Genomic DNA, 21,694 nt, shown 5'->3' on the forward strand with positions numbered 1-21,694 from the left:
ACTATATTGTCTTGGTTTGTTGCTACAGGATTGGGGCTAATGAAAAGCTCGTTTGCCTCAGTAATATTGATTGACTACCTTCTCTAATTTTGTTCATAAAATATTGATTTATTTTATCAGTTGTATCTCCACCATACGTTCTTTATTCAAGAACTGTGAGACAATACAAGCTATATACGTTGTTAGAACATTATTAGCCATGCTTAAGCTGGCCTGTGTATTGTGGCTCAGGGTCCAGGGCTCGCTGTGTTGGAGCCAGCAAAAGGATTTCTCCCTTCCCCGCAGCCGGAAAGTTCTAAATTTGGGCATGGCACATGAGCGATGTTGACAGTTCAAAGATTGGGGGCGAGGAGTCCATAGCGAAAGTCTCCGTGGGGAAGGGCGACAGCAAACGGACCAATAGAGAGACAGAAAAAACAGGTAAAGAAGGTATTTTAATGTACCGTATTTTTCGCTCTATAAGACGCACCAGACCACAAGACGCACCTAGTTTTTGGAGGAGGAAAACAAGAAAAAAATATATTCTCAATCTCAGAAGCCAGAACAGCAAGAGGGATCGCTGTGCAGTGAAAGCAGCAATCCCTCTTGCTGTTCTGGCTTCTGGGATAGCTGCGCAGCCTGCATTCGCTCCATAAGACGCACACACATTTCCCTTACTTTTTAGGAGGGGAAAAGTGAGTCTTATAGAGCAAAAAATACGGTATTTTCAATCTTTGTTGGAAGCCGCCCAGAGTGGTTGGGGAAACCCAGCCAGATGGGCGGGGTACAAATAATAAAATGTTGTTATTATTATTATTATTATTATTATTATTATTATTATTATTATTATTATTCTAGCCCCTCTGGCCTGTAGATTCTCTACTCTTTGGAGGTCTTTAAGCAGAGGCTTGACAACCATATGTCAGGAGTGCTCTGATGGTGTTTCCTGCTTGGCAGGGGGTTGGACTCGATGGCCCTTGTGGTCTCTTCCAACTCTTCTATGATTCTATGATTCTACCCTAGGGTTACCAGGCGTCCCCGTTTCCTGGGGACAGTCCCCGGATTTGCGAATAAGTCCTGGAAGAAATTCCATCCCCGGAATATCCCCGGATTTCATCTAATGTCCCTGGGAAACGCAGCAGCGGCAGTCTCAGCAGCCTGGAGCAGTTGGCTCTGGCTGGCTTCAGGAGCTGCTCAGAAGTCCCCATCGGATGGTGGTGCAGGGGCTCTCAGATGGAGTTTCCGGGCTGCCTCCACCTTCCTTGACCCCAGAAACTAAGCTGTGAAGGGAGGCTTCATGCTGCCTATCGGAGCAGCCCCGATCCCAACTCCTACTTGTGTGCAAGCAGGAGTGGGCAGGGATTGTTAGAATTCCTGCTCCGTGACTGCAGTCACGGGATTGTTGTCTTTCACATATATTTTGATTCCACAGAGTGGGAAGTGATGGAGACAGGATGTTTGTGTTACAGTGGTACCTCGGGTTACGGACGCTTCAGGTTACATATGCTTCAGGTTACAGACTCCGCTAACCCAGAAATAGTACCTCGGGTTAAGAACTTTGCTTCAGGATGAGAACAGAAATTGTGCTCCGGTGGCGCAGCAGCAGCAGGAGGCCCCATTAGCTAAAGTGGTGCTTCAGGTTAAGAACAGTTTCAGGTTAAGAACGGACCACCAGAACAAATTAAGTACTTAACCCAAGGTAAAGGTAAAGCTACCCCTGACCATTAGGTCCAGTCGTGGCCGACTCTGGGGTTGCGGCGCTCATCTTGCTTCCGGGTCATGTGGCCAGCATGACTAAGCGGCCTCTGGCGAACCAGAGCAGCGCACGGAAATGCCATTTACCTTCCTGCTGGAGCGGTACCTCTTTATCTACTTGCACTTTGACTGCTAGGTGGGCAGGAGCAGGGACCAAGCAATGGGAGCTCACCCCGTCGTGGGGATTCGAACCACCAACCTTCTGATTGGCAAGTCCTAGGCTCTGTGGTTTAACCCGAGGTACCACTGTATAATAAGCCAACTATGGCAGGAAGCCTGACACGCGTCTGTCAGGCGGGGTGAGCTAACTACAGTGGCACCTCGGTTTTAAGAACAGTCCGGTTTACGAACAATTCGGTTTACGAACTCCGGAAACAGTGTCCTGGTTTGCGAACTTTACCTCGGTCTAAGAACTGAATCCAAACGGGGGAAGGGCACCTCATTTGGGAAAGCGCTCCTTGGTTTAAGAACAGTTTCGGTTTAAGAATGGACATCCGCATTTTTCTTTTTTATTCCTCTATGCCACAGGAGTGGCAAGGATCCTAATTGCTAAAAACTGGGAAAAAGAAATTGTGCCAACAAAAAGGGAATGGCATGACAAATTGTTAAGAGTATATTGAACTGGCTAGATTAACAGAGACAAACCTACTTAAAAAGTAGAGACATCACCTTGCCAACAAAGGTCCGTATAGTTAAAGCTCTGGTTTTCCCAGTAGTGATATATGGAAGTGAGAGCTGGACCAACAAGAAGGCTGATCACAGAAGAATGGATGCTTTTGAATTCTGGTGCTGGAGGAGACTCTGGAGAGTCCCATGGACTGCAAGAAGATCCAACCTCTCCGTCCTGAAGGAAACCAGCCCTGAGTGCTCACTGGAAGGACAGATCCTGAAGCTGAGGCTCCAAGACTTTGGCCACCTCATGAGAAGAGAAGACTCCCTGGAAAAGACCCTGATGTTGGGGAAGGTGGAGGGCACAAGGAGAAGGGATGACGGAGGATGAGATGGTGGGACAGTGTTCTCAAAGTGACCAGCATGAGTTTGACCCAACTGGGGGAGGCAGTGGAAGACAGAAGTGCCTGGCGTGCTCTGGTCCAGGGGGCCACAAAGAGGCGGACATGACTAAACGGCTCAACAGCAACAACAAATTTGTTCTATGTTATGCTGATTGTATGTTATGTTCACGTTTAATGAAGGTGGATTTCTGTATTGCTCATGTTCTGTTGTAAATAAAATTTCCAATAAAAATAATTATATATATAAAAAAGAAACGGACATCCGGAACGGATTAAGTTCATAAACTGAGGTACCCCTGCAGTGTCTGTTTTTAAACTTGCACAGATCAGCAGTTTCAACGAAAAATCTTCACGTGCTCACAGTTTGGGGCACGCAGGACAGGAAGGGAAGCTAAAAAAGTTCTGTTTCTCTTGCCTGCATGAGTATAGTTCCGCTTTTTAAATTTTTGCCTGCCTGATAGAGGTTCCTCATTTCTGAAATAATCCCGTAGGAGATTATTTTCACTATAAAAGCAGCCCTCAGCGGCTAATCGAGGCTTCCAGCCTTTTCAGATGTATCTCACTGGAGCCCTGTGCAGTCAATAAATCGGACCTTCCTTGTTGAACCCGTGTCTGTCTGGGAAAAATCCTGCAACAGCACGGGGTTGGGCTAGATGACCCCTGGGTCCCTTTCGGCTCAATGCTTCAACTCCCTTTGGGAGCCAATCCAAAAGGGCTGCTTGTCAGTCCTTTTGAGGAGATAATGATCCATTTGCCGGAGCCGTAGAAGCATCGATTGGTTCCAAAAATCTGGACGCAGTCGGGAGAAACGGATCGTTGTGTTCCCCCCCCCCCACGTGTGTCCGGCTCGAGAATTTTATCTCCACTTGTGGGTTTTTGCTGAAAGGGAAGTGTTGGGGGAGCTGAGGAGCGACCTCTGAGTAAGGAAAAATTGCAGCGTTTGGGACTTGAGAGTTTGGAGAAAAAGGAGAGCGAACGGGGACGTGAGAAGAGGTTTGTATAACATTTATATGCATGGGCATTCGAGGCAGCTGAACATTGCAGATTCAGCGCAGAGTTGGACTGCGGAACTCCCTGCCACTGGAGGCAGTGACGGCTTTAAAAGAGAATTAATGGAGAGGGCTATTGGTGGCTACTAGGCAGAATGCCTGTGCCCTGCCGCCAAGGCTTCTGAATCCAACCACAAGAGGGGAGAGCGGGTCTCGTGTTCGAATCCTGTTCGCGGGTTTCCTACGATGGGCATCCGGTTGGCCACTGTGAGAACAGGATCCTGGACTCGATGGGCCACGGACCTGATCCTGCAGAGTTCTTCTCGTGCTCTTACGTTCCAGACGACTCCTAGCAGGGTGAAAAATATCTGGGTCTGAAACAAATCCATTTGCTCATATTGGAAAATCAAACAGGAACATTCAGATTGCAGTCTGTTTTGTGTGTTTTCCCCACCACCAGGAAATATTCTGTAGCTCAGTTTTGTTTTCTCTTTAGAGCGGTAATTTTGGGCGTTGAATTTTGAGGTGTCTTCGCCAACTCTAGGGCATTAAATCAGTTTTTTTCCCCATTTGGAAATTTCAGTGCGTCAATATCAAACAATTGTGGTCATCAGTAGCCAATGTTTTCACTTAAATCTTAGCTCCGGGTTAATGCAAGGAAGCCAAAATTCGTGTCAAACTGAGACCCCAGGGTTTTTCCGGCTGAAATAATGCAAAGAATTAAAATGGATTGTGGTTGCGAATTCTTTGGAATCGCAGCCTATTTGGAAACTAATTTCAGTGAAATACGTTTAATCTGATGGCTGCAGCAATTAACACCCTGCTTTTCCTTTTGGGGCGTTAAACCACCACCCAAAGCCCGGTGCCTGTTTTATTACGTTTTTAGAGAGAGCCTGTGTTAATGATTGAGGATGTGTTTATTAATCTGTGTATTTTAAATCTGTGTGTCTGATGACGAGGAATTTCCCAATTTGAAGGCGGCGTTTTGGACTTTGCCTTGCCAATATCTGGCCTAAATCAACCGGGAGGGAGCTGGACAGACGTCTGGCTTGTGGGATCTATTGACTTTGAGGTGGGTTGGTTTGTTACTATAAACTCAGAGAAATCCACTACTGTACAGATTGAGGTTGAATCCTGACAAGACAGAAGTACTGTTTTTGGGGGGTGGGAGGAGGGCAGGTGTGGAGGATTCCCTGGTCCTGAATGGGGTAACTGTGCCCCTGAAGGACCAGGTGCGCAGCCTGGGAGTCATTTTGGACTCACAGCTGTCCATGGAGGCGCAGGTCAGTTCTGTGTCCAGGGCAGCTGTTTACTAGCTCCATCTGGTACGCAGAATGAGACCCTCCCTGCCCGCAGACTGTCTTGCCAGAGTGGCGCATGCTCTGGTTATCTCTCGCTTGGACTACTGCAATGTGCTCTATGTGGGGCTACCTTTGAAGGTGACCCGGAAACTACAACTAATCCAGAATGCGGCAGCCAGACTGGGGACTGGGGGCGGCCGCCGAGACCATATAACACCGGTCCTGAAAGACCTACATTGGCTCCCAGTACGTTTCCGAGCACAATTCAAAGTGTTGGCGCTGACCTTGAAAGCCCTAAACGGCCTCGGTCCAGTATACCTGAAGGAGCGTCTCCACCCCCATCGTTCAGCCCGGACACTGAGGTCCAGCGCCGAGGGCCTTCTGGCAGTTCCCTCATTGCGAGAAGCAAAGCTACAGGGAACCAGGCAGAGGGCCTTCTCGGTGGTGGCGCCCGCCCTGTGGAACGCCCTTCCAGCAGATGTCAAAGCGATAAACAACTACCTGACATTCAGAAGACATCTTAAGGCAGCCCTGTTCAGGGAAGTTTTTAACGTGTGATATTTTACTGTATTTTTGGTTTTTATGGAAGCTGCCCAGAGTGGCTGGGGAGGCCCAGCCAGATGGGCGGGGTATAAATAATATATTATTATTATTATTATTATTATTATTATTATTATTATTATTACTTTGAAAGCATGGATGTAGCCAAGATTTATGTTGCAGGGGGCAGGATTTTTGCCTTCAAAATCCCATCCTTCTGGTTCCAGGTTTCTCATGCCTTCTCTGACCCCGAATGATCAAGCGTCGCCAAGACACTAGATCCCCAAATATGGAGGACAAGGAGGAGGATCGGAACAGCGGAGGTACGTTTCTCTGTCCATCCTGTTTCTCTGTCTTTCGCAAACACTCATCTTGTGTATTTCACCATATTTCTTACCCCGTATGCGCCCAGGCGACGGTGCCACATAAAAACCCATTCCACTTCTGTAAGAAATCAATCTTTTTTCATGTGGCGGCACCTTTGGAACTCCCTGCCAATTGATATCAGGTGGGAACTTGATCGGCGCCTGCGAAAAATATTCTTATCTAGGAAAACATAACCAGGAGTTTAGAAAGTGGATGCAACCCCAAAACAGGTCCAAAAACAGTGTGTGTGTGTGTGTGTATGTGTGTGTGTATAAAACACAGGTTAATACAGTGGTACCTCAGGTTACATATGCTTCAGGTTACATACGCTTCAGGTTACAGACTCCGCTAACCCAGAAATAGTACCTCGGGTTAAGAACTTTGCTTCAGGATGAGAACAGAAATCGCGCGGCGGCAGCAGGAGGCCCCATTAGCTAAAGTGGTGCTTCAGGTTAAGAACAGTTTCAGGTTAAGAATGGACCTCCGGAACGAATTAAGGACTTAACCCAAGATAAAGGACCCCTGACCATTAGGTCCAGTTGTGGCTGACTCTGGGGTTGCAGCGCTCATCTCGCTTTGTTGGCCGAGGGAGCCGGCGTCCAGCTTCCGTGTCATGTGGCCAGCAGGACTAAGCCGCTTCTGGAGAACCAGAGCAGCACACGGAAACTCTGTTTACCTTCCCGCCGGAGTGGTACCTATTTATCTACTTGCACTTTGACGTGCTTTCGAACTGCTAGGTTGGCAGGAGCAGGGACCGAGCAACGGGAGCTCACCCCGTCACAGGGATTCGAACCGCCGACCTTCTGATTGGCAAGTCCCATTAGCTAAAGTGGTGCATCAGGTTAAGAACAGTTTCAGGTTAAGAACAGACCTCCAGAACGAATTAAGTACTTAACCCGAGGTACCACTGTATATAAAAAAGCAGAACAGTTCCATCTATAAACCAATTCCGTATATAAAAACAACACCGACATTTAAAAACAATTCAAGATTTCGTTTCAGTACTGGGATAAAGATCCCCTCTTTAAAGCCTTGTTGGCAAAGATGCAGGAATCTCCTTCTGCGTAGGATCTTAGACTGAGGCTGGATCTACACCGATCTGGAAAAAAACACATTAAAAAACAGTATAGTGGCTCTCAATGCAATTTCTCGTCGACATCTCTGCTCTATAGTGCCCTCTGCTGGCACATCGAGGAGCCTGTCATTTACAATTCCAATGCCAGGCTCCTCAACACATTGGCGATTCACCCAAAGTTAACCCTTTAGGGCCAGGCGACGGCTCTTTTTGCTGCTGAGCTAAACGCGGTCCAAAAGCGAAAGCATCGCCTATAACACATTTTAAATGTTTTAATTGACTGGTATAGATTAGCCCAGAGGTCGGATGGCCACCTGTAAGGGATTCTTCCGCTGTAATTTCTGCATGGGCTGGGGTTCGGTTAGATGACTTGTGGGGGTCCCATCCAACTCTGAAATACTTGGACAGGGGTCAGCAAACTTTTTCAGCAGGGGTCCGGTCCACCGTCCCTCAGACCTTGTGGTGGGCTGGACTATATTTTTTTGCGGGGGAAATTAACGAATTCCTATGCTCCACACATAACCCAGAGATGCATTTTAAATAAAAGGACACATTCGACTCATGTAAAAACACGCTGATTCCTGGACCGTCCGCAGGCCGGACTGAGAAGGTGATTGGGCCAGATCTGGCCCCCAGGGAATTAGTTCTTTGTTGTTGTTTAGTCGTTTAGTCGTGTCCGCCTCTTCATGACCCCCTGGACCAGAGCACGCCAGGCACTCCTGTCTTCCACTGCCTCCCGCAGTTTGGTCAAACTCATGCTGGTCGCTTCGAGAACACTGTCCCACCATCTCATCCTTTCTCGTCCCCTTCTCCTTGTGCCCTCCATCTTTCCCAACATCAGGGTCTTTTCCAGGGAGTCTTCTCTTCTCATGAGGTGGCCAAAGCCTTGGAGTCTCAGCTTCAGGATCTGCCCTTCCAGTGAGCACTCAGGGCTGATTTCCTTCAGAATAGAGAGGTTGGATCTTCTTGCAGTCCATGGGACTCTCAAGAGTCTCCTCCAGCACCGCACGCGTACAAGGTGGTAAGGCAGGAAAAGGCTGAAAAAGCTTCTTTATCCCTGCAGAATTCGGCCTGCGCCCCTCGGACTCCTGGGGCCGGCGCGTCTGCCCTGGCCACCGCCTAGTGTTCATCCTGCTGGGACTCGTCTGCGTCTTCACCATTGCAGTCGCCGTGTTCGGCTTAACGGGTGAGTAGTGGCTCAGCGGGTGAGATATCCGGCTCCTCGGGTGCGGGTGTGGCAATGAGGGGTAAAGATAAAGGTAAAGGGACCCCTGATCATTAGGTCCAGTCGTGGCCGACTCTGGGGTTGCGGCGCTCATCTCGCTTTACTGGCCGAGGGAGCCGGCGTACAGCTTCCGGGTCATGTGGCCAGCAGGACTAAGCCGCTTCTGGCGAACCAGAGCAGCGCACGGAAACGCCGTTTACCTTTGTTACCGGAAAAATCCGAGGGCTCCCTTGGACAAAAAGTAAAGACACCAACCAGAGTAAATTGGAGCAAATCAGCAGCCTGTAGGCTTGGCCTTTATTGAACTGTTGCAACAGGGTGCTCCCCTCACTTGCAGGAGAGAGGAAAAGACACAGAAAATGGTGTGCAAGACCTTATAAAAATTTTTGAAATTCCCACCCTGTAGATCAAGACCACCCCAGAAACATCATACATACATCACAGCAAGGGGGGGTTGAGGGAGGAGTTGTGGTGGTAACCTGAGTGTCCTGTCACCTGGCTGGTTCCCTTCTACCCCTCCCCATGAGTCATTTTCTGAAGACAAAAGGTAGTCGCAGTTTCCTGCCCCCTGAGGGAAGATCTGATCATTGTCCTTTGTTCCAGTCCGTGCTGAATCCACTCCCATATGCAAGTTCTTTGTGATCTTGTTTGTCTTCTGTCTAGGACCATCAGGGGTGGCATAGCAACTGGCTGCCGTGTATCAAATCTTCCCCATTTTGTAGTCCTTCCTTCATGGAGTAAAATAAAAGTGGAACAGTGCAAATCCGATGTATGGTTGATTTTCTATGAATTTATAACAGAAGCGTAGCGTATGTAGTGTGTGAGTGTGAGTGTGTGTGAATTTTGTACAAACTGAATGATTGGGGGGGGGGGGTTTCCTGCTAAACCTTCCCGCCAGAGCGGTAGCTATTTATCTACTTGCACTTTGACGTGCTTTCAAACTGCCAAGTGGGCAGGAGCTGGGAGAAAGCAATGGGAGCTCACCCCGTCGCGGGGACTCGAACCGCCGACCTTCTGATCGGCAAGTCCTAGGCTCTGTACCACCAGCGCCACCCATTACCCTGGCAAAAGAGTACCCCCTGGCAAAAGGGGGGACCCCCCATTTGACAACCAGGTGTGGAGTCCACGATTGTGGGGTGGCGAACTCAGAAGAACGCAACCATTTAGGTGTCAGGTAAATTATGTTGGAAATGTTAGGTGAAGGAAGGGAACTTCCTACATATGTGGTGGTCCTGTGCTAAGGTTAAGGCCTTTCTGGGATATTATCTACAATGAATTTAAAAAGATACTAAAATATAATTTCTGCAAAAAACCAGAGGCATTCTTATTAGGGCTAATTGATGGAGAAATTTATAAAAAAGATGTAAATCTATTTATGTATGCCACAACGGCAGCGAGAATCCTCCTGGCTCGAAGGTGGAAGCAGCGAAAACTCCCTACATTGGAAGACTGGAGAATAAAAATGGTAGAATTTGTGGAGTTGACGAAGCTGACGGGGAGAATTAGGAAGAAAAATATCAAAAGGACTGGAGCAAATTTGTTCATTATCTGAAAGAAAATTGAACTCATTTAAAAACGTTTGTAGCATTAACGTGAAATGTTTTGTAAAGTGAATTTAAGATGCTGATTTATAAATAAGAATGTGATTTCTTAAGGTGATTATAGATAAAGAAGTGATTATGGGAATGCGAAAGATATGTTATAGGCTATAGGGATGTCAGAAAGAGAGATAGAAATCAAAGCTCACGTTGAGCAAATAATATAAGTTGTGAATATGTATACTGAATTAAATGAAATATGGAAAAATTTAATAAAAAATATGTTAAAAAAAAGAACACAACCATTTAGGAACAGTCTACCTTTCAGATTGACACCCCCCCACCGGCGCCCCCTCAGCCGCTTTGATTGGTGGGCTTATTAAATTCATCTACCACCCTTTGTCAGAACATACTGGATTCTTATTAATGAAAAATTAATTTAAAATATTTTTAAAAAGCAAAAGGCGCCTATAAGAATGGGAGTTTCGAACTTTGCTCCCTCCCCCCAGGTCGGAAATCTGTCGGTGAATTGAAAGGAATGGAGGAGACTTTGAAAAGCATCAACCGCACGGTCTCGGCGGAGATCACCGCTCTGAAAAAGAAGGGTGAGTCCAGGAAGCAGATCTTCTTTCCATGTGTAAGGTAAAGGTAAAGGGACCCCTGACCATTAGGTCCAGTTGTGGCCGACTCTGGGGTTGCAGCGCTCATCTCGCTTTACTGGCCGAGGGAGCTGGCATACAGCTTCCGGGTCATGTGGCCAGCAGGACTGTGCCGCTTCTGGCGAACCAGAGCAGCGCACGGAAATGCCGTTTACCTTCCCGCTGGAGTGGTACCTATTTATCTACTTGCACTTTGAGGTTCTTTCGAACTGCTAGGTTAGCAGGAGCAGGGACAGAGCAACGGGAGCTCACCCCGTCATTGCGGGGATTTGAACCGCCGACCTTCTGATCGGCAAGACCTAATGGTCAGGAGTCCCTTTACCTTTACCTAATCCCCATGTTGCACCCCCCCAAACCAAATCATGGTTACATCATGAAAGGGGAGGTCTGGTGGCCGTAATCTGAGCATCCTGGACCCTGCCCCATGGTTCTCCTTGCCCTCCACCAAACACCCATCAAGTGAAACAAAAAATATATTTACATTTCCCTGTTTCCCAGCCAAGTGAATCCCACCCTTTTGTCTCCATCTGGGTTTGTTCTTTCTGGAATGGCTACCTGTCTGGCACTCAGGTATCAGGATGCCAGGGATTATCACTCAGGCAGAGGGGCTGCTGAGGAGCTGAGCTCACCTGTCTATAGGAATTTCTGAAGTTTTCCCAGTGAGCCAGTACAGAGATCCATTGATCAGCGAATTCTTACATTTGGTATTGTGCAGCAAAGGCCCTTTGAATAGACAGGAAGAAACTGTGATGAAGTGTTTTGCGGGGGAAATCACAAAAGCCGAAAAAACAATTGTGCTGGTTTTGGTAGTGGGCTGCATGTGCATGATATCTGCTGGAGGGGCAACCCCCCCCCAACCTGTACATAAATTCCTGCAACATCCCCAAACCATTTCCCCCAACCTCACCTCTTTCTGCTGGTTCCAGAGGCAGAAGATTTGAAGCAACTGGTGAAGATTGAACATATGGTGCAAAACCTGACCGAAGAGGCAAAGGAAGGTACGTCCGTGCAGAAGCAGCTGTGAGACAGATGTGGGTCCCCCCCCCCGTGTGAGGGGAGGTGGTGGTTGCACCAGAATTTGGGCAGGCTGTACTTTTTAGTTATTAATTTAGGTTAGTAACTATTTTGTTGCTGCTATTATTATTATTTCTAATAATGATAAGGTAAAGGGACCCCTGACCATTAGGTCCATCCGTGGCCGACTCTGGGGTTGCGGTGCTCATCTCGCTTTACTGGACGAGGGAGCCGGCGTACAGCTTCCGGGTCATGTGGCCAGCAGGACTAAGCCGCTTCTGGCGAACCAGAGCAGCGCATGGAAACGCCGTTTACCTTCCCGCCAGAGTGGTACCTATTTATCTACTTGTACTTGATGTGCTTTCGAACTGCTAGCTTGGCAGGAGCAGGGACCGAGCAACGGGAGCTCACTCCGTCGCGGGGATTCGAACCGCCGACCTTCTGATCGGCAAGTCCTAGGCTCTGTGGTTTAACCCAGAGCACCACCCGCGTCCCTTTCTAATAATGGTACCCCTTCATTATACAACTTTAGGCGCCAGGCAAAAAGGTTCCTCTTCAACCAAGCCTTTGGTTAATTAATATACAATGCCCTTTTAAAATTGTGAGTGTTATTGGGTTGTTTTCATTTTCTTTTTTAATATAATTTTTATTAATTTTTCTGTTTCACAATTTAGAACGCTCATTTAAACAACCTTAAAATATCAGTGATTTCCCTTCTTCTCGTTCCATGGCTCATTTTGCATATCATAAATCCCTGCATATTTTACTAAACCATTCAGTGGTCCATTATTACATCCATAAAACCAAACCGTTCAGTATTCCATTATTAACATCCATCAAAACGTATTTACACTGCTGAATTTATCTTAATGCTGCCAATGTTTTCAAGTGTAAGCAGTCCCCCCCCCATATATTCAATAATTTTCTAATCTTCTTTAAACGTATGTTCTTCTTGTTCTCTTATTCCATATTCAAAATAAAATAAAATAAATAAAATAAAATAAAAAAAATTCCTTCCAGTAGCACCTTAGAGACCAAATAAGTTAGTTATTGGTATGAGCTTTCGTGTGCATGCACACTTCTTCAGATATTCTATATGTTAGGTTCATAAGCTGCGCATATTCCATCAGTTTAAGTTGCCATTCTTCTTTGGTTGGGACCTCGCTCGTTTTCCATTTGGGGCTAACAAAGGACGGGCCGCAGTAGTGACATACATAAATAACCTTTTTTGACACCTGGGAATTTCCGTCTGAATTATTCCCCAACAAAAAGAAGACTGGTTTATTTTAGGGGGGACGACGTACTTTTAAACATTTTTTCCAAGTCATCATGGATTATTTTCATTTTCAATTTGATTACGCATTTTGTGATTTTATATTGTGAACTTATGCTGCGAACAGCCCTGAGACCTGCGGATATAGGGCAGTATTCTACTACTACTAGGGACGCAGGTGGCGCTGTGGGTTAAACCACTGAGCCTAGGGCTTGCTGATCAGAAGGTCGGCGGTTCGAATCCCCACGACGGGGTGAGCTCCCGTTGCTCCGTCCCTGCTCCTGCCAACCTAGCAGTTCGAAAGCACGTCAAAGTAGATAAATAGGTACCACTCCGGCGGGAAGGTAAACGGCGTTTCCGTGCGCTGCTCTGGTTCGCCAGAAGCGGCTTCGTCCTGCTGGCCACATGACCTGGAAGCTGTACCTCGGCCATTAAAGCGAGATGAGCGCCGCAACCCCAGAGTCGGCCACGACTGGACCTAATGGTCAGGAGTCCCTTTACCTTTACCTTACTACTACTACTAATTTTATATCCCACATTTTCCGGTGCCCGAGGTAGTTATTGTCTACAAAAAGTACCGTATTTTTTGCACCATAACACTCACTTTTTTCCTCCTAGAAAGTAAGGGGAAATGTCTGTGCGTGTTATGGAGGGAATGCCTACGGGTGGCATGCCTACGGATTTTCCTCCTCTAAAAACTACATGCGTGTTATGGTCTGGTGAGTGTTATAGAGCGAAAAATACGGTATATGGAATACAAAAATCTAAAAACACATAAGAGATAATGGTTAAAAAGCATAGCTGCCAACGTTTTCCTTTTTTTAAGGGAAATTCCCTTATTCCGAATAGGATTCCTCGCAAGAAAAGGGGAAAGATGACAGCTATGTTAAAAAGCAATTAAGCCATAACAAAATTAAAACCATGTGAGAAAACAAATCTTTAAAATGCTGGTAACAAAAACAGCACAGCCCATTTAAAAGCCCTTTGCTTAGAAAACGGTCAGTCCTTGAAGATTTGTTGGGGGGGGGTTCAAGAAGAATCATACGGAATGACCCTCATTTCCCTTTGGCCTGATCCAGTGAAGACCCAGTTCCAGGAGCAGATCTCTAAACTGCGGACCAGCGTGCGGACCCAGAATTGCGAAGTGGAGAGCATTAAAAGCAACAAGACAGGTCAGGAATTAATCGGGGAGCAGCGCTCAAGCGTCTGTCTGGAAAAGGGGGGTGCATAACTGTGGAAAGGGGGATCATGCAATAATTCCCTGGTCCTGAATGGGGCAACTGTGCCCCCGAAGGACCAGGTGCGCAGCCTGGGAGTCATTTTGGACTCACCGCTGTCCATGGAGGGGCAGGTCAGTTCTGTGTCCAGGGCAGCTGTCTACCAGCTCCATCTGGTGCGCAGGATGAGACCCTCCCTGCCCGCGGACTGTCTGGCCAAAGTGGAGCATGCTCTGGTTATCTCCCGCTTGGACTACTGCAATGCGCTCTACGTGGGGCTACCTTTGAAGGTGACCCAGAAACTACAACTAATCCAGAATGCGGCAGCCAGACTGGTGACTGGGAGCGGCCGCCGAGACCACATAACACCGGTCTTGAAATACCTTCATTGGCTCCCAGTACATTTCCGAGCACAATTCAAAGTGTTGGTGCTGACCTTTAAAGCCCTAAACGGCCTCAGTCCTGTATATCTGAAGGAGCATCTCCACCTCCATTGTTCAGCCCGGACACAGAGGTCCAGCTCCGAGGGCCTTCTGGTGGTTCCCTCATTGCGAGAAGTGAGGTTACAGGGAACCAGGCAGAGGGCCTTCTCGGTGGTGGCGCCCGCCCTGTGGAACAGCCTCCCTTCAGATGTGAAGGAAATAAGCAGCTATCCTACCTTTAAAAGACATCTGAAGGCAGCCCTGTTCAGGGAAGTTTTTAATATTTAACACTGTATTGTTTTTAATACTTGTTTGGGAACCGCCCAGAGTGGCTGGGGAAACTCAGCCAGATGGGCGGGGTATAAATAAATTATTATTATTATTATTAGTATTATTATTATTATTATTATTATTATTATTATTATTATTATTATTATTATTTTCAGCGTCTCCAAGTCATCAAGTGTGCATTTCGGTGTTTTTATCTTGCAAATTGCCCTGTGATTCTTGGATGAAGGGCGGTACGAAATAATAATAATAATAATAATAATAATAATAATAATAATAATAATAATAGGAAGTGGCTTCTTCAGTGGATTAGAGCACATATTGGGGAACCTGTCTTTCAAATACTCCAAATGAACTCGTTCTCCGTTTGGGTTCTGGGCACCCCATTTTAAAGAGGAGATGGACAAGCTGGAAGGCAACCAAGGTGACCGAGGGTTTGAAAAACAAGCCGTATGAGGAATGGTTGAGGGAGCTGGGTGTGTTTAGCCTGGAAAAGAGACTGAGAGGAGATGTGGGAACCATCTTCAAATATCTCAAGGTCTGCCCCATGGAGTGAGCTTGTTTTCTCCTGCTCTGGAGGGCAGGACTCGAACCCGTGGCTTCAAGTGACAAGACTAAACATCGGGAAAGATTTCCTTACATTAAGAGCTGTTTGACAGTGGAACGGTCTCCCTTTCTTTCCTTGATGGTCATTTTAAGCAGGGACTGGATGGCCATCTTTCAGGAAAGCTTCAGCTGAGATTCTTACATTCCAGGGGGGTTGGACTAGATGAGCTTTGGGGTACCTTCCAACTACAGCCGTACCTTGGTTCCCAAACACAGAAAACCCAGAAGTACATGTTCCAGTTTTCAAACGTTTCTCAGAAGCCGAACGTCCGACGTGGCTGTCAGCTATTGTTTCCAGGGCGCCTGCACCAATCAGAAGCTGCGCCTTGGTTTTTGAACGTTTCGGAAGTCAAACAGACTTTGAGAACCAAGGTGCCGCTGTATTTGGCGCTTTTGTTTTTGCTATTTATTTTGCGTTTTCGTTTTTGAGGCTTTTTCGGTTCATTTGTTTTTGTGACTGTGTGGAACCCAGTTCAGCTACTGATTGATTGTGTGACTGCGGAAACGGATAAAATTCCCCATCCGAACAAGGACTCTGATTAGTGCAGCTAAGATTTTTTTAAAAAATTTTTTATCATCTACAATACTGTCCTATTTATTTTATAGTGCAGTACATTGATTACTGCTTTCATTTTATGGTATCGTTAGACAGTAAAATTCATGTTCAGTTGCTGTTTTTTAAGGGGTTGTTTTTAAAAGTCTGGAACGGATTAATCCGTTTTGAGTTACTTTCTATGGGAAAGGGTGCCTTGGTTTTGGAACGCTTTGGTTTTGGAACGGGATTCCGGAACGGATTAAGTTCGAGAACCCAGGTACCACTGTATACGATTCTATGGTTCTGTGAAGTTTTTACCAGCTATCCCATAGGGGGAAACCACCGAAGGAATGCCTTGCAAATCCTCAAAGCGATCTTCACCTGCCAACTCTTTTTCGTAAGGCAGCGTGGATCAGAGTTTGACCTCTCTGTCATTCTTTACCCCCCCCCCCCAAGTGGGAAGCCACTGCTGCCTCAAAGGGTGGCTCCCGTTTAGTCGCAGCTGCTACTGGCTCTCCAAAACGGACAAGTCTTGGGACGAAGCCAAGTTGGACTGCGAAGATAAAGATGCTCACCTGGTCATCATCACCAGCTACCTGGAGCAGGTAAGTTGGCCCGAACTCTAGACGGGAGAAACACCTTTGAAGGTGACCCGGAAACTGCAACTAATCCAGAATGCGGCAGCCGGACTGGGGACTGGGAGCGGCCGCCGGGACCACATAACACCGGTCCTGAGAGATCTGCATCGGCTCCCAGTACGTTTCCGAACACAATTCAAAGTGTTGGCGCTGACCTTGAAAGCCCTAAACGGCCTCAAAGGCCCAGGAGACCTGAAGGAGCGTCTCCACCCCGGACACCTGGGTCTAGCGCCGAGGGCCTTCTGGCGGTTCCCTCGCTGCGAGAAGTGAGGTGACAGGGAACCAGGCTGAGGGCCTTCTCGGTGGTGGCGCCCGCCCTGTGGAATGCCCTCCCGTCAGATGTCAAGGAAATAAACAACTACAGTCATACCTCAGGTTGAATGTGCTTTGAGTTGTGCTTCACGGCAACCCGGAAGTAACGGAGCGCGTTACTTCCGGGTTTCGACACATGTGCAGGCGCTCAAAATGATGTCACGCATATGCGCAGAAGCGCTGAAACATGACACGCACAGACACGGGTTACATTTGCTTCTAGATGCGAACGGGGCTCCAGAACGGATCCTGTTCGCATCTAGAGGTACCACTGTATCTGACTTTCAAAAGACATCTGAAGGCAGCACTGTTCAGGGATGTTTTTAATGTTGGAAATTTTATTGTGTTTTCTGTTGGGGGCTGCCTAGAGTGGCTGGGGAAACTCAGCCAGATGTGCGGGGTATAAATAAGAAATAATGTCTGAATTGTGCATTGCTTTGTAACGATTTGTTGGGTCTCTGGACCATAATGAAGATTGATTGATTGATTGATTGATTGATTGATTATTATTACTGCTGAATTGGGACAAACAGCAAACCGTGGTAAATGCAACGGATGTTTGTTCCGATCCAACGCTAAATCACATGGGTTTTTCCTAGGAAGCGCGAAAGGAACTATGGACGAGCCCCAAGAAATGCAATTAATATTTGCAAAAGTATTGTAAACTGTATGAATGTTAGAATGATGCAGGATATAAAGATAACGTGGCATTAGTGACATATTTGAAAGGAGTACGCAAAATTGGTTTATAAGAACAAAGGTGAAATTTGAACAATATTATGTCAAGCTCAAATAACTGATAATAAAGGGGAAAAATTGGAGACATAATAGCTGAAATGTATAATATAAAATAAGATTTGAAAGAAGGTGAAGTTTTGCTGAATAAGATTTTGTAAATGGGAACACAGAAAAGGGAGATGTGAGGGAGTCAAGAAAGAGGGTTACGGAAATAATATTTAAGAAATTGAATCTTTTTTTTCCATGTCTTTTTTATGCTTTTTCTGTTTTTTTGTATGCTTCGTATGTTTTTCTTGTCTTTTTTGATTTTTTTGATTGATTGTGATGGTGTTTTTCTTTTCTTTGGTTGTGAATGTGAAGTTGGTTATATTGTTTAAAACCTTTAATAAATATTTTATAAAAAGAAAGAAAGAAATGCAATTAATAGCGCCAACCAAAACCGCAACCTGCCCCCGGTGACACCACTTTTTTCTTCTTTCCTCTCTCTCTCGCCAGCAATTTGTGGCCCAACTCACAAAGCCCCGGAACACCTGGATCGGCTTGACCATGGCTAGCGGCGTCTGGAAGTGGGTGGACGGGACGGGCTACACCATCCGCAGAATGTGAGTTTGACCCTCTGCCCTCCTGGTGCCCCACTGCCCCTCCGAGCCCCAAACCCACAAGACGCTCCGGCGAAACCATAGAGCAGCAGCCTCGTGACACACTAGACTGCCATTTTTCTCAGTTGCCCAAAGTGGGTGGTGGCGGCGCCCCCTTGTGTGGGGAGGGCGGTTGATGGGGTAAGGATGTTGCTCTAGGAGGCTTAGTCTGGTCAGAACTAAGTGCAGACTTCCAGAGTTATCACTAAATACAAAACTTCTGGTCCATGGGCCACCCTAGCCTCTAGTGGGCCGTGAAAGTTTGCGTCCTGGGCTTTTTAGATTCTTCTACCCATGCACGTGGGACGCAGGTGGCGCTGTGGGTTAAACCACAGAGCCTAGGACTTACCGATCAGAATGTCAGCGGTTCAAATCCCTGCGACGGGGTGAGCTCCCGTTGCTCGGTCCCTGCTCCTGCCAACCTAGCAGTTCGAAAGCACGTCAAAGTGCAAGTAGATAAATAGGTACCGCTCTGGCGGGAAGGAAAACGGCGTTTCTGTGTGCTGCTCTGGTTCGCCAGAAGCGGCTTAGTCCTGCTGGCCACACGACCCAGAAGCTGTATGCCGGCTCCCTCGGCCAGTAAAGTGAGATGAGCGCCACAACCCCAGAGTCGGCCACGACTGGACCTAACGGTCAGGGGTCCCTTTACCTTTACCTTTAATGGGGTCCAGTATATTCCAAATATTATTTTTTGTTGTATGTGGCTCTCTGATCTGATCTGAACCTTTGCAGGAGCATTCAAGCTGCGTGACAGTTTTGCTCGGGCTGCCATATTCCCTTCCTTCCTCTTGTTGTAAACAAAAATTGCCCCTTTCCCTTATGGGGTATCCAAGAGCCCATATAGAGTCCTTACACTGGTTCCCTATTGGTAGGAGAAATAACAGAGGCCAGCCAGAGAATATTGAGAAGCAAAGCAGCTTGTAAGCCTGATCTTTATTGATCTGTTGCAACAGGGTGCTCCCCTCACACGCAGGAGAAGAGGAACCCCGAAAAATGGCGAGCAAGGCCTTATAAAGACTTTTGAAATTGCCACCCTGTAGATCAAGACCACCCACAGAAACATCGTACATACATCACAGAAGGGGTGTAACCTAAGACCACCCCTCAGATGTTGTTGTTTAGTCGTTTAGCCGTGTCCGACTATTTGTGACCCCCTGGACCAGAGCACGCCAGGCACTCCTGTCTTCCACTGCCTCCCGCAGTTTGGTCAAACTCATGCTGGTAGCTTCGAGAACACTGTCCCACCATCTCCTCCTCCGTCCCCTCCTTCTCCTTGTGCCCTCCATCCTTCCCAACATCAGGGTCTTTTCCAGGGAGTCTTCTCTTCTCATGAGGTGGCCAAAGTCTTGGAGCCTCAGCTTCAGGATCTGTCCTTCCAGTGACCACTCAGGGCTGATTTGCTTCAGAATGGAGAGGTTTGATCTTCTTGGAGTCCATGGGACTCTCCAGAGTCTCCTCCAGCACCAGAATTCAAAAGCATCCATTCTTCGGTGATCAGCCTTCTTTATGGTCCAGCTTTCACTTCCATCCATCACTACTGGGAAAACCAGAGCTTTAACTATACGGACCTTTGTTGGCAAGGTGATCTCTCTGCTTTTTAAGATGCTGTCTAGGTTTGTCATTGCTTTTCTCCCAAGAAGCAGACGTCTTTTAATTTCGTGGCTGCTGTCACCATCTGCAGTGATCATGGAGCCCAAGAAAGTAAAATCTCTCACTGCCTCTGTTTCTTCCCCTTCTATTTGCCAGGAGGTGATGGGCCCAGTGGCCACGAGCTTCGTTTTTTTTGATGTTGAGCTTCAGACCATATTTTGCGCTCTCCTCTTTCATCCCCATTCAAAGGTTCTTTAATTCCTCCTCACTTTCTGCCATCAAGGTTGTGTCATCTGCATATCTGAGGTTGTTGATATTCATATCTTAAATGTGCCCTTAAGACAGGATTTGTGAGGAAAGAGACAATGGGGAGGTTTCCCACTTTGACCTTGCAGAGAAAACATTTGCTCAGTTTGGGAATCAAAATGGTTCCAGGCTGGTCTTCCTGTGCTGATCTATGTATGTGCTTGGTTGGTACGCTTATGAACGTTACCATATATCTAAGACCTCAAAATTCCTATCACGCTCTCGCTCTCGTTGCAGAGACTGGCGGCTCGGGGAACCGAATAGCTTTTCCGTCGAAATGCCCTACCACCCGGCCCACTGTGCCCATCTCTACCGCGACGGGCTATGGAGCAACGAGAACTGTAACCGCCGCTACAACTGGGTGTGCGAGATGAACGGCTGAGTCGCCAGACAGAGCAGCCAGCATGGAGACCACGGGGTTTGCCAGGCCGCTCGGCCTCTTCCACAGCAAATAAACAGAACCGTTTCGCACCTTGTCATCATTGTCTATTTCCGGAACGTTTCCGTTTCTCACGGTTTTTACCGGTAATTTTACCGCTTTGTCCTTTTGGCAAAGCGCGTCGACTTTTATAAATAATAATAATAATAGATTTTTATTTATATCCCGCCCTTCCCAGTTCAAAAAATGGGCTCCGGGCGGCTAACAACAAATTTATAACACTTAAGTGTAAAAGCAGCGTAAAATATAGTATAAAAACATGACTTTGAAGTACAGTGGCACCTTGGTTCTCAAACAACTTGGAACCCGAACACTGCAGACCTCGAAGTATGTGTTCCAGTTTGCGAACCTTTTTCGGAAGCCGAACATACTCCGTTTTGAGTGTTATGCTTGTTTTGGGTGTTATGCTGAGGTCTGTCCGTTTTTGCTATTTATTTTGCGTTTGAGTTTTTGCGGCTCTTTTTTCTTTTGTGACTGTGTGGAACCCAGTTCAGCTACCGACTGATTGACTGTGTGACTGCAGTACATTGTGTATTTCTTTCATTTTACGCATCAATGGTCTCGTTAAATAGTAAAATCCATGTGAAACTGCTGTTTTAGGGGTTGTTTTTAGAAGTCTGGAACGGATTAATCCGTTTTGCATAGCTTTCTATGGGAAAGCGCGCCTCGGTTTCGGAACGCTTTGGTTTTGGAACGGACTTCCAGAACGGTTTAAGTTTGAGAACCACGGTACCACCGTAGTTGTTTTGCTGCCAAGAGTTATATTCTTATTCTTAATTATTTTGGAAACGTTTAAAACACTTTTCTTTCACGATAATTTTATTGATTTGGTAACGAGCTTTGAATTTGTTTGTTTTTACAATCAGGCAGTGCAGTCACAGCATAGATTAGGCCAACGTTTTTCGGGACTGTGCCCCACCAAAGCATCTCAAAAATCCTGATACTCCCAGAATTCCTTGGGGGGAAGCCATGCCAGTTCAACGCCGCTTCCTGGAGGACTCTGGGAATTGTAGTTCCATGGGGGGGAAATACGACTCTCCTCACCACACTCAGCCCCAGTGACCAAACTACGTTTCCCAGGACTCTTTGCGGGTGAAAACTGTTTAAAATGGTATGATGAACAGGATAGGGGACTGGGGTTTGGCCCAATCTTACCACGATGACCCGTATTAGCTCTCTATATTGGACAAACAGGCCAAACCTTACGCCAAAGAATAAACGGACATAAATCTGACATC

At 46.9% G+C, this 21,694-nt stretch overlaps 1 protein-coding gene across 4 annotated transcripts; it reads left to right on the forward strand.

The window, feature by feature from the left end:
* Positions 1-297: 297 nt before the first annotated feature.
* Positions 298-20,488, forward strand: LOC310692187 (asialoglycoprotein receptor 1-like). 4 transcript variants are annotated; one of them, XM_083472846.1, is made up of 9 exons: positions 298-420; positions 5,805-5,900; positions 8,082-8,204; positions 10,291-10,386; positions 11,367-11,438; positions 13,807-13,899; positions 16,252-16,400; positions 17,979-18,085; positions 20,255-20,488. In XM_083472846.1, the coding sequence occupies exons 2-9, from the start codon at positions 5,831-5,833 to the stop codon at positions 20,397-20,399; spliced, it is 855 nt and encodes a 284-aa protein (XP_083328972.1). In that variant the 5' UTR covers positions 298-420; positions 5,805-5,830; the 3' UTR covers positions 20,400-20,488. The 4 variants fall into 4 exon arrangements, with proteins under 4 accessions (XP_083328972.1, XP_083328974.1, XP_083328973.1 ...); XM_083472848.1 differs by having other exon boundaries at positions 361-429; XM_083472847.1 differs by lacking the exon at positions 298-420 and adding an exon at positions 3,252-3,740.
* Positions 20,489-21,694: the final 1,206 nt, after the last annotated feature.

The sequence above is a fragment of the Podarcis liolepis genome (genome assembly GCF_965112155.1).
Source record: "Podarcis liolepis genome assembly, chromosome: 13".
NCBI classification, from domain to species: domain Eukaryota; kingdom Metazoa; phylum Chordata; class Lepidosauria; order Squamata; family Lacertidae; genus Podarcis; species Podarcis liolepis.

Bases quoted from the DNA above. Each gene is read 5' to 3' on its own strand.
- LOC310692187 (XM_083472846.1), top strand. From the start codon at position 5,831: ATGATCAAGCGTCGCCAAGACACTAGATCCCCAAATATGGAGGACAAG. The intron at 5,901-8,081 runs GTACGTTTCTCT...TTATCCCTGCAG, and splicing joins GGAGGATCGGAACAGCGGAG to AATTCGGCCTGCGCCCCTCG. The intron at 16,401-17,978 runs GTAAGTTGGCCC...CTCTCTCGCCAG, and splicing joins TCACCAGCTACCTGGAGCAG to CAATTTGTGGCCCAACTCAC.